Source organism: Camellia sinensis, chromosome 10 (genome assembly GCF_055761805.1).
Source record: "Camellia sinensis isolate YWXY chromosome 10, ASM5576180v1, whole genome shotgun sequence".
NCBI lineage: Eukaryota > Viridiplantae > Streptophyta > Magnoliopsida > Ericales > Theaceae > Camellia > Camellia sinensis.
Window position 1 is genome coordinate 97,137,224 of NC_138970.1, and position 12,938 is coordinate 97,150,161.

Genomic DNA, 12,938 nt, shown 5'->3' on the forward strand with positions numbered 1-12,938 from the left:
AATCTCACTGAAACAACTGAATGAAACTTCACTGAAAATAGAAAATTTTGATTTAGCCTTAAATTGCACTGTGTTTGGCATAGTGTAGATGAGAGAAATTTCTTGTGTTGAAATAATATAAATATTTCATTGATTTTTATTTAAAGCTCAACTGAAATATTTTGTTCAATTTTGTTGATTTAAATTGTCTTCGCATTTGAATTTGTTGCTTTTGTTTGTTTACGGTGATATTAAGAGTGAAATTTTACTTCACCAAAAAAAGTTGTTGAAAAATCATGTGGGAGAGTTAAAGCAAAAAAATCTTTGCCAACCAATGGAGATTATTGGAAAATTATCGTAAACCAAACATGTTCACATAAATTCTCTTTTCAATGCTTGTCTATTACATCTCCATCTATAATTTTCCACTGTTATGTCTAGTTTTTCCAATTTCTCTTGGACTTGTAATTCACCTTGCATTGAACTAACTGGGATAAGTATTTCATTTTTTATGTTCTCCCATCAAATCGGTAAATAACTAACTGGGATAAGACCACCTACCTATTTGAGAGAAATTAGACGAATAGGTATCATGGTACATGAATACGTAGGTATTATATTTAGAGTTACTTTGATGAGATATTTTTGTGGATGTGTACAGATGATGGATAAGAGTTGGATTGATTTGCCCAATAGGATGTCGAGCGAATACATTAATGGGATTGATGAATTCCTTTTGTTTGCCTACACCAATAGGGTTGAAGGTTCGATGATCAGTTGTCCGTGTAGGAAGTGCGAGAATCGATACTATTTTGTACGAGAGGGTATACGGGAGCATCTGATTTTGAATGATTTTTTTAAAAAATACAAACATTGGATTAATCATGGAGAATCTTACGTATCTCTGCATGGTAATCGAGAGAATGAAACATTAGCTAATTTAGACATTGGGGATGATATGATTGGAATGATACAAGGGGCTATAGGAAATCCACATGCCGGTACAAGTGTTGAGGGTAATGAACCACAAGGGCCTGATCCCCATGCATTTGAACCCAGCTCAGTCCAAATGCAGAGACTGCAAAGTATTTCAAACTTCTTCAAGATGTACAAACTGAATTGTATCCGGGTTGTCAGAAGTTCACATCTTTGTCATTCATTGTTCGACTTTTACATTTGAAGGTGCTTAATCAGTGGACAGACAAGTCTGTTGACATGCTGCTTGAGTTATTGAATGAGGCGTTCCCGTTGGGTGTGAAACTCCCGGACTCATATTATAAAGCTCAAAAGGTCACAATAGATTTGGGCTTCACGTATGAGACGTGGGATGCATGTCCCAACAGTTGCATGTTGTTTCGAAACGAGGATGCCAATCTTGATAAATATGTCATATGCAACAGTTGTAGATGGAAAGCAAATGGTGATGGTGGTTCAAATGGTCCTAACAAAGGTGGCAAACGAATAGCTGCAAAACAGATGAGGTATTTTCCTTTAAAGCCAAGGTTGTAGAGGTTATTTATGTCATCCAAGATGGCCAAGTTAATGAGATGGCATGCAGAGGAACGAACTGATGATGGTGTCTTCAGGCATCCTGCTGACTCCCTTGCATGGAAAGATTTTGACCGTCGGAATATTGACTTCAGTAATGATTGCCGAAGTGTAAGGCTTGGCTTAGCATCTGATGGTTTTAACCCATTCAGAACGATGAACATAGTTCATAACACTTGGCCTGTTGTGCTCGTTCCATACAACTTGCCGCCATGGATGTGCATGAAGCAACCATTTCTAATTTTAGCCGTGCTTATTGACGGCCCAAAAGGACCTGGTGACAAGATTGATGTGTATATGCAACCATTGATTGAGGAGTTGAAAGAACTATGGAATGAGGGTGTGTCAACATTTGATGCATCAACAAATCAAATGTTTCAAATGCATGCAGCTTTACTGTGGACCATTAGTGATTTTCCTGCTACGCAAACTTGTCAGGATGGAGCACTAAAGGCGAATATGCATGTCCTTGTTGCAATAAGGAAACTACATCGTGTTGGTTGAAGCATAGTAGGAAACAATCATACTTGGGTCATCGCAGATTTTTACCAACTGGCCATAAATTCTGGAAGGATAAAGTATCATTTGATGGTAGTCGACTCAAACCCAAATTGTTGTCTGGAACTGAGATGTTGCTACAATTAGAATCTGAGGGTATTTTAACCCAATACAAGAGGGATGACCTTAAGGAGAGGCACAGGAGACAGGTAGAGAAGGAGAAAGTTGGACATCGCACCCACAGTTGGAAGAAAAAGAGTATCTTTTATGAATTGCCATATTGGGAGCACAATCTAATAAGACACAACCTCGATGTGATGCATAGAGAGAAGAATGTTTGTGACAATGTGTTGTGGACAATATTAGGGGTTGCAGGAAAATCGAAGGATGGTGTTAATGCTCGGCGTGATTTACAAGATATGAATATTAGAAAACCCCTACATTTGCAGTTAAGAGGGTCGAATAAAGCCTATTTACCAGCAGCACAATTCACGATGACCAAGGATGAGAAAGATTTGTTCTTGAAAGTGTTGAAGGAAGTAAGAGTTCCCGACGGGTATTCATCCAATATATCACGTCGTGTGCGCTCACATGATAGAAGTATTGGAGGTCTTAAGAGCCACGATAGTCATATTCTGATGCAACAACTTATTCCATTGGCTATTCGAAGATCGTTACCGAAGAATGTAATTGAACCCTTGATTGAATTGAGCAATTTCTTTAGACAATTGTGTTCAAAAGTGAATCGTGCGACGGATTTGCAATATATTCAAGATCGTATCTCTATAACACTTTGTCATCTAGAGAAAATATTTCCTCCGAGTTTTTTTGATATAATGGAGCACTTGCCTATACATCTAGCTGATGAATCCTTATTGGGTGGAGCGATTCAGTTTCGATGGATGTATCCAATTGAGAGGTATCTTCTTACTTTGAAGCAATACGTGTGTAATAGAGCTCATCCTGAAGGATCAATTGCTAAAGGATATCTTATGGAAGAATGCATGAATTTTTGTGCACAATATCTCAATGATGTGGAAACCAAATCTAGTCAACACGTGAGGAACTATAGTGGTGTTGATAATTTGGGTCATGCTATTGGTGAAAACACAAGCTTTTATCTTGATAATACTTCTTGGGTACAAGCTCATCGGTACATCTTATTCAATACAAGCGCGGTTCAATCATTCATAAAGTAGGTTAAGTCACTCACTCAATATTTTATTATGTTTTATTGAATTTTCTACAAAATTTTTTGTATTGCTAAAATTTCAATTTACACAGCGAACACCTTGAAGTACTTAAGCTCAAAATGCCTCGTGTTGACGATCATCAGCTTCGGCGTGAACATTTTGAAACTTTTCACATTTGGTTCAAGGAACATGTATGTATTTAACTCTATAGATTCTAGTTACTTAAGTCGAACTACATTTTAAATTTTACATTTTCGTGTTAAATAGGTCCAAACTTTGCGAAGGACTACTGATGTCATATTTTCTGAAGAGATTATTCTATTGGCAAATGGTCCTCGTAACTTGGCAAGGAGGTTCAACAGGTATATACTGAATGGGTTTCGGTATCGAGTAAAGGCCATGGATGATCGTCGAGCCACACAAAATTGTGGTGTAGCTTTGAAGGCAGATACCATAAGTTATGCTAGTCGAAAAGACAAGAATCCTCGTGTGGGGTCTGTGTACTATTATGGACAATTGACAGATATTGTTGAGATTCGATATTCCAATGAGAAGAAACATGTGTTGTTTAAGTGTGATTGGATTGACAACATTCACGGAAAGAAAGAAGATGTCTTCAATTTCACGTTGGTGAACTTAAATCATTTGTTGTACCGAGATGATCGAATTACCAATGAACCTTTCATCTTGGCGTCCCAAGCAGAGCAAGTTTGGTATGTTGCAGACCCGTTACAACCAGACTGGCAAGTCGTGGTGAAGATGTCTCAAAGAGGTTTATTTGATATGAGTTCGACTGATCCACAAATCGAGCCATACATGAGCCAACAATTGGACGAAAATATAATGCTTCGTGATGAAGAAGTCGGTTGGGTGAGGGAAGCCGCAGAAGGGGAAACAGTTGATGTTCAAATAGGCTGATAGTGGTGGAAACATTAGTAATTCAATTAAGGCCAAGGTTGTAGTTAATCATCAATTTCGTAATTTACTTTATCTTTGTAATTGTATTAGTTCAATTAATGTCATATTATAGTTGACGACAAACCATTGTCTATGTTTCTAATGTCAATTAATGTTAGATTGCTTGCAGATTATTATGGGAAGGAAGAGGAAGCCTGATCATCCCCGCGCATGATGTCTGATGTGCTACATAACAGGACATCAGTAGCACCACCATCAGAGGAGGCATCACATCGGCCACTATCGGAGGGGCCTTTAGTGGCACCACAGCAGCTACCATGTACTCAGCCTCCACGCCTACCATCGGTGCGTCCACCATCAGTGGCACCACAGCAGCTATCATCATCAGCTTATGAGCCATCCGCAGGTATATAAATTTGCTTTGATTTGTATGAAAATTATTGAAGCATACATTTATTTATGCTCATTTTATATAACTTGTTTATTCTCATTGTATTTTGCAGACCCTTCGACTTCTTCACAGCCCACCTCAGGTTTATTTGATATGATTTGTATTCACATTATTTAAATTTGCATTTGTTTATTACCATTGCATATTGTTTATTGTTATTGTATCTCACAGGTCATGTTAGTTCTTCATCAACCTCGACTAGGCGTGGTAGAGGATGTGCCAAGGGCATTAAAAAGTGGGGTACTGGTAAAAAGCTAGACATACAATTTGATGGAAATTACTGCCCAATAGGGGATAACGTGGCTAAGTTAACTACTCAACTTGGCATTATTGTGCGGAATGGTAACATTGTTCCTCTTACTTTTCTTGACTGGAACAATGTGCCCGATGATATTATTGATGCTATCTGGAAGGATGTGAAGGTAAAAGTATATTTTTGTCCACAAATTCGAATTCCAAAATTGTGTTATTATTATTTAAACTTTGAAATTGTGTTTTATAGGACAATTTGAATATATGTCCAGAGGAGTACAAGCCAATCTGCATGAAAAACTGCAACAGCATATGGAAGGATCACAAGAACAAGCTTAAGGCTAAGTATTTCAAGCCTAGAAGTTCTTATCCTAATCTGAAGGATGATGTTCCTATGCACATTGTGCCAAGCCAGTGGGAAGAACTTGTGGAGTATTGGCGTACTTCCAATGCTGAGGTATACAAATAAGTTATATTTATGATATGTAAACATACAAATCATATTTACATACTCACATTTGTCGAACCTGTTATAGAAAATTGCAAGTAAGAACGCTAAAAATCGACGAGCTCACGGCATAGCTCATACCACAGGGCGTACTACTTTCTCTCAGATACGGCATGAGGTTTACATTTTATTGTTTTATTTTTGTATATAAATAAACATTGTATATTTACAAATTATTTAGATTGTAATTTTCATATTTCTAAAAAAATGCAGATGACCAATAAGGGGGAGTCTACTGATAAGATGAATGTTTGGCTTATGACACGTAGAGTAGATGACCCAGAGGTTATTCAGACCTTGGTAGTTTCCAAACACCTTTGATTGTATTTAAAGTTTATTTTTTGTGTGTCAACCATCTTAATTTGGCATATACTTGTATGTCTTATTCAATACAGGATGAGTTTAATCGTCAACTCTCTATGCTACATGAGGATGGTCAGACATTGGAGGCTAGGAATGCCATTTTCCATGAGTTGATAGGTCATGACGGACATGGATATTGTCGCACATACGGGAGAATTGTGCCTCGGAGAGCGGTGTATAAAGCTGGTGCTGGGCCATCACAGTCAACACCCCAGCCATCGACTATTGATCAGATCACGCAGAAGGTTCGTGCAGAGCTAAGGGATGAGTTGAGGGAGGAGCTGCGAGCAGAGTTCTCTACACATTTACAGCAGATGAGAGCTGAGATGATGGCCTTAGTGTCACAGGGGGCGAGTGTGGATCCCAACAGACAGGTTCGATATAAATTAAATTGTTTGATAGTTCAATTTTCACACAAGATTATGTATAAAATTCGAATATGATTAACACATTATGTATTGACTATCATAGGTTCCTGAGGCATCGAGTGGCCACCGGGCATTTAGGGAATCTGCAGAAGACGAGAATCCATATACCCCACCACCAGAAGATCAGGTATAAAATGTATCTTTGCATTCTAAGCTAAAATGTATCTTTGCATAATTTAGACATTCTAAGTTAAAGAGAGACTTGTGGGAGAAGACGTTTTTTGAATCGGGGAGTTAACGCCCCAAAATCACCAAAAGGAGTCGGTTTAGCACGAAACTTGGCACACACGACCGCCTAGGCACGAGAGACTTGTGGGAGAAGACGGGGCTCGAATCGGGTTCCCGGTTTGGGAGTTGGAGCCGGATTTCACTTTAGGCAAACTAGTTCCTTAAGAAACTTGAATTCGAGGAGTTAACGCTCCAAAATCACCAAACGGCATCGGTTTAGCATGAAACTTGGCACACACGACCGCCTAGGCACGGGAGACTTGTGGGAGAAGACGGGGCTCGAATCGGGTACCCGGTTTGGGAGTTAGAGCCGGATTTCACTTTGGGCAAACTAGTTCCTTAAGAAACTTGAATTCGAGGAGTTAACGCTCCAAAATCACCAAACGGCGTCGGTTTAGCACGAAACTTGGCACACACGACCGCCTAGGCACTAGAGACTTGTGGGAGAAGACGAGGCTCGAATCGGGTTCCCGGTTTGGGAGTTAGAGCCGGATTTCACTTTGGGCAAACTAGTTCCTTAAGAAACTTGAATTCGAGGAGCTAATGCCCCAAAATCACCAAATGGCGTCGGTTTAGCACGAAACTTGGCACAGACGACCGCCTAGGCACAAGAGACTTGTGGGCGAAGACGGGGCTCGAATCAGGTTCCCGGTTTGAGAGTTGGAGCCGGATTTCACTTTGGGCAAACTAGTTCCTTAAGAAACTTGAATTCGAGGAGTTAACGCTCCAAAATCACCAAACGGCGTCGGTTTAGCACGAAACTTGGCACACACGACCACGTAGGCACGAGAGACTTGTGGGAGAAGACGGGGCTCGAATCGGGTTCCCAGTTTGGGAGTTGGAGCCGAATTTCACTTTGGGCAAACTAGTTCCTTAAGAAACTTGAATTCGAGGAGTTAACGCTCCAAAATCACCAAACGGCGTCGATTTACCACGAAACTTGGCACACACGACCGCCTACGCACGAGAGACTTGTGGGAGAAGACGGGGCTCGAATCGGGTTCCCGGTTTGCGAGTTGGAGCCGGATTTCACTTTGGGCAAACTAGTTCTTTAAGAAACTTGAATTCGAGGAGCTAACGCCCCAAAATCACCAAACGGCGTCGGTTTAGCACGAAACCTGGCACACACGACCGCCTATGCACGAGAGACTTGTGGGAGAAGACGGGGCTCGAATCGGGTTCCCGGTTTGGGAGTTGGAGCCGAATTTCACTTTGGGCAAACTAGTTCCTTAAGAAACTTGAATTCGAGGAGCTAACGCCCCAAAATCACCAAACGGCGTCGGTTTAGCACGAAACCTGGCACACACGACCTCCTAGGCACGAGAGACTTGTGGGAGAAGACGGGGTTCGAATCGGGTTCCCGGTTTGGAAGTTGGAGCCGGATTTCACTTTGGGCAAACTAGTTCCTTAAGAAACTTGAATTCGAGGAGCTAACGCCCCAAAATCACCAAACGGCGTCGGTTTAGCACGAAACTTGGCACACACGACCGCCTAGGCACGAGAGACTTGTGGGAGAAGACGGGGCTCGAATCGGGTTCCCGGTTTGGGAGTTGGAGCCGGATTTTACGTTAGGCAAACTAGTTCCTTAAGAAACTTGAATTCGAGAAGTTAACGCTCCAAAATCACCAAACGGCGTCGGTTTAGCAAAAAACTTGGCACACACGACCGTCTAGGCACGAGAGACTTGTGGGAGAAGACGGGGCTCGAATCGGGTTCCCGGTTTGGAAGTTGGAGCCGGATTTCACTTTGGGCAAACTAGTTCCTGAAGAAACTTGAATTCGAGGAGTTAACGCTCCAAAATCACCAAACGGCGTCGGTTTAGCACGAAACTTGGTACACACGACCCTCTAGGCACGAGAGACTTGTGGGAGAAGACGGGGCTCGAATCGGGTTCCCGGTTTGGGAGTTGGAGCCGGATTTCACTTTGGGCAAACTAGTTCCTTAAGAAACTTGAATTCGAGGAGTTAACGCTCCAAAATCACCAAACGGTGTCGGTTTAGCACGAAACTTGGCACACACGACAGCCTAGGCACGAGAGACTTGTGGGAGAAGACGGGGCTCAAATCGGGTTCCCGGTTTGGGAGTTGGAGCCGGATTTCACTTTGGGCAAACTAGTTCCTTAAAAAACTTGAATTCGAGGAGTTAACGCTCCAAAATCACTAAACGGCGTCGGTTTAGCACGAAACTTGGCACACACGACAGCCTAGGCACGAGAGACTTGTGGGAGAAGACGGGGCTCGAATCGGGTTCCCGGTTTGGGAGTTGGAGCCGGATTTTACTTTAGGCAAACTAGTTCCTTAAGAAACTTGAATTCGAGGAGTTAACGCTCCAAAATCACCAAACGGCGTCGATTTAGCACGAAACTTGGCAAACACGACCGCCTAGGCACGGGAGACTTGTGGGAGAAGACGGGGCTCGAATCGGGTTCCCGGTTTGGGAGTTAGAGCCGGATTTCACTTTGGGCAAACTAGTTCCTTAAGAAATTTGAATTCGAGGAGTTAACGCTCCAAAATCACCAAACGGCGTCGGTTTAGCACGAAACTTGGCCCACACGACCGCCTAGGCACGAGAGACTTGTGGGAGAAGACGGGGCTCGAATCGGTTTCCCGGTTTGGGAGTTGGAGCCGGATTTCACTTTAGGCAAACTAGTTCCTTAAGAAACTTGAATTCGAGGAGTTAACGCTCCAAAATCACCAAACGGCGTCGGTTTAGTACGAAACTTGGCACACACGACCGCCTAGGCACGAGAGACTTGTGGGAGAAGACCGGGCTCGAATCGGGTTCTCGGTTTGGGAGTTAGAGCCGGATTTCACTTTTGGCAAACTAGTTCCTTAAGAAACTTGAATTCGAGGAGTTAACGCCCCAAAATCACCAAAAGGCGTCGGTTTAGCACGAAACTTGGCACACACGACCGCCTAGGCACGGGAGACTTGTGGGAGAAGACGGGGCTCGAATCGGGTTCCCGGTTTGGGAGTTAGAGCCGGATTTCACTTTTGGCAAACTAGTTCCTCTAGTCAAAATTATTTACTAAACAATCTTTCTAATTATATGGTAGTTAATTTTTTTATATTTTTCTGTAATTAAAATATTAACACCATTATATTGTTATTAATTATTTTTATTTTGTTTTTTTCAGATATTTCCTGAGTAGCAGCTTGCTTCGTGTGGAATGTGGGCACGTAATGATTATGACAAACTTCTGTTTTTGTAACTCACGAAAGAATCAAGACAAAAACTTTTGGTTTTGATTTTGATTTATGTTATTTAAATTTGTGACCAACATTATGTATGTATTATGTGACCAACATTAGGAATTTGTATCATTTGCCAACTTTTGTTTATGTATGGATTTATATTATTATGTAATTTTTTGATTTTTTTTTAGCTATTTTTCACTTGCCAACATTAGTTATTTTATTTATGTATTTATATTATTATATCATTTGCCAACATTACAGGTTATTTTTATATTTTAAATAATTCTAAAACAGGGTTTTTTTTTTTAAATTTTTTTTGAGACGGCAGAACACCCCATCGCAAAAAAATAAAAAAAATAAAAAAACTATGCTAGACTTTTTGCGACAGCAGCCATACCGTCGCAAAAGGTGTGGAATTTATTTGACAAACAAGGCTTTAGCGACGGTGAAGTTGCCGTTGCCAATAGTCATTAACGCCGACCTATCTTGCGACGACATTTTTTGCGACGGAATTTTGCCGTCGCAAATATCTATTTTAGCGACGGGGTCCTTGTGCCGTCGCAAAAAAGCCCAGATCTTCATCCATAATGGCGACAGAAATCTGCCGTCGCAAAAAAGAGGTATTCCCGTCGCAAAAACAACGGCGACAGCAGGTGCCGTCGCTAAAGGTCTTTTGCAACCCCCCTTGTTGCGACCCCCACGTGCTGTCGCAAAAAAAAAAATACCGTCGCAAATAGCTTTTGAGACGGCGTTTGGATTATTTGCGACGGCGTTTTGCCGTCGCAAAAAACTATTTTTTTTGTAGTGATGCACCATATTAGTTTTCAATAAGTGTCAATGTATGGCTTGTATTTGAAATTCATTTTATGAAAATAACATATAACTAGGTGGACTACGACGCGCTACGTGGTAGTCGCATTATGGTTAATAAAAATAATATAGTATGGCAAAAAAATAATATTTTTTTGAGAAAATCTTGAACACAAAATACACAATATTTCTTTCTTTCTATCCTGTCAATTATAAACACATCTTGCACGAAATTGTGAACCTTGGACCCTTCTTGTCTTAAAATAGAACTTTGGATTGGCCAATTGTTAGGATTGCTTTATATCGTCCTTCTCTCTACCACCAACATTGCCACCCCTTTTAAAGCCAGAACTGAAAACAATTCACCTTCGAGTTTTTCCTACAAAATTAATTGAAAAATAACATTAGAAATTTGTGTGGGTACAGATGATTTTATAAAAATGTGAACATCTTGTAAAATACTTTTTTCCATAGTTCATTTTCAAAATAAATGTTTAGCCACTATAGAGTAATAAACCTTTTCCACAAGCAATCATCAAAAACATGTGTGACAGAGAAAGCAAAAGTATTTTCCTTGAATCGAAGCTATGTAACAATTGATGAAAGAGGGAACATGCGAGGTATATACTGTAACGCCCTCAAAATAATAGCCTTAAACCCATTAAATAAGACATGCATTGATATTCAAAAGCTCCACATTCTTTCATTTAACAGAGTTTCATTACAAAAAGTATTACTTGTTAACAACAAAAGCAAATGCCCTATGGGCTTACAGCTTTCCAAGTTAACACTTGGTTTCAACAAAAAAAGTACTAACTCAAACACGTTAAGCCCTTGGCTTGAATTTACATGTAATACATCAAGTAAAACAACAAAAAGTCCGCCTCTGGCCTCCCAAGCTACGTCCTTGGAGGTGGCATGCTACCTGTACCTGAAAATGATATTCCCATATAGGGTGAGCCACAGCCCAGTAGAAATACACTAAACCAACCATGAACAATGACTAAAAGATTAGCAACTGATAGACGGTCAACACTGACACTTCCATTTACATCTCCCTACGTTTCCATGACAGCCAAATCTATGTTACAATTCACTTTTCGTTTTTGTTCAACTTTGAGTTTGAAAACAAGGCTCAGTACTCTGACCAGAACATTTGGTGAGATTATAGTTCATCACTAGAACACTTTCGAAATCCAAGGTGGATACACATTATTTTGTTGTATCAATAACACATAAACTACTCCCATACTTCGCAAACAATGATGATATACATTTTAGTGCTATATCAAATCAAACAAACTTTTCAACAGATAAGCATATGAGCTATATCACTACTACAACAGATAAGCATATGAGCTGTATCAACACTTCAACCGATAAGCATATGAGCTATATCAACATTCCAACAACCGGTTTAGAGGTACATCCCCCATCTTCCCCTAAACCATTAACCGGTTTAGAGGTACATCCCCCATCTTCCCCTAAACCGTGGAGTACATCCCCCATCTCCTCCCATACACAAGTAATGCACATAAACACAGAATCACATATGCAATCAATCAATACATAAAATTAATGTATTCTATCAACCGACATGCTCTATGACACATCCAATTGATTAGTTTTAGTTTGCCTAATCATCAAGCATTGTCTACAACAATCAACACTACCCTCCACCGGTAGCCCAAAGCAATTATTTCTAAGCAGGAAATAAATGCACAATGGATATTCAATCGACATTTCAATTTGGTGAGTGACAAATAATTCAACTACACCCTTTAATCCCCATGCACTCCCAATCTCAGCAATTCCAATTCATTTCCTCATTTCCCACAATTAATTATCTCAATTAATTAAACAATGTAATTAGGTTATTTTCCATAATTACCATTACCACCCTTAGGTCCCATTTTCATCAATGATTCAACATTTATTCCATTTCTCTATACCAAACATGCATCTAGGTTTATTACAAATAAAACCCCAACTTTTGTAAAATAACACAAATGGCCCGAACTTTCACAAAATTACCAAACCAACCCCAACATCTCAAATTACCAAAATTTAAAGACAAAATCCATAGAGAGGAGTAGGATATCCCTACCTCAAATTCAGAGCTCCAAGGGAGAAGATGAGTAAAAACTCAGAAGTGCTCCAAATCCCAAATTTCTCAGATCTTAACAAAGCCCTCGACGATCAACACACTTCTTACAAAGGCCCAAGGTGAGGAAAACACTCTAGGTAGATCAATCCTAAGAGAGAAGTTCGATTTTAGAGTGAGGTGCTCTCCAATGGAGGTTTTGAAAAAGTAAGAGAGAGAAAGGAAATCAAAAAGTGATCAAAAAGGTGGTTTCACGAACTGATATAAAAGCAGGTCCGCTCGAGCGTACAACACCCCGCTCGAGCGTACAGACACAAGTTCACGCTCGAGCGTCCAAAGATCCGCTCGAGCGTCGGGTGCACTCTCCCAGAATTTTCTGCAGACGACCAAAATGCTGAGAGAAGGAAATTCACGCTCGAGCGTCCAAACTGCCGCTCGAGCGTAAAGGCAGCAACAAAAGT

At 40.5% G+C, this 12,938-nt stretch overlaps 1 protein-coding gene across 1 annotated transcript; it reads left to right on the forward strand.

Moving 5' to 3' along the window:
- Positions 1–4,344: 4,344 nt before the first annotated feature.
- Positions 4,345–9,746, forward strand: LOC145801680 (uncharacterized). Its single transcript, XM_082893418.1, has 9 exons — positions 4,345–4,542; positions 4,640–4,669; positions 4,759–5,009; positions 5,090–5,296; positions 5,376–5,465; positions 5,561–5,647; positions 5,743–6,084; positions 6,182–6,265; positions 9,503–9,746. Exons 1-9 carry the CDS (start codon positions 4,347–4,349, stop codon positions 9,515–9,517), a joined length of 1,302 nt encoding a protein of 433 aa, XP_082749544.1. The 5' UTR covers positions 4,345–4,346; the 3' UTR covers positions 9,518–9,746.
- Positions 9,747–12,938: the final 3,192 nt, after the last annotated feature.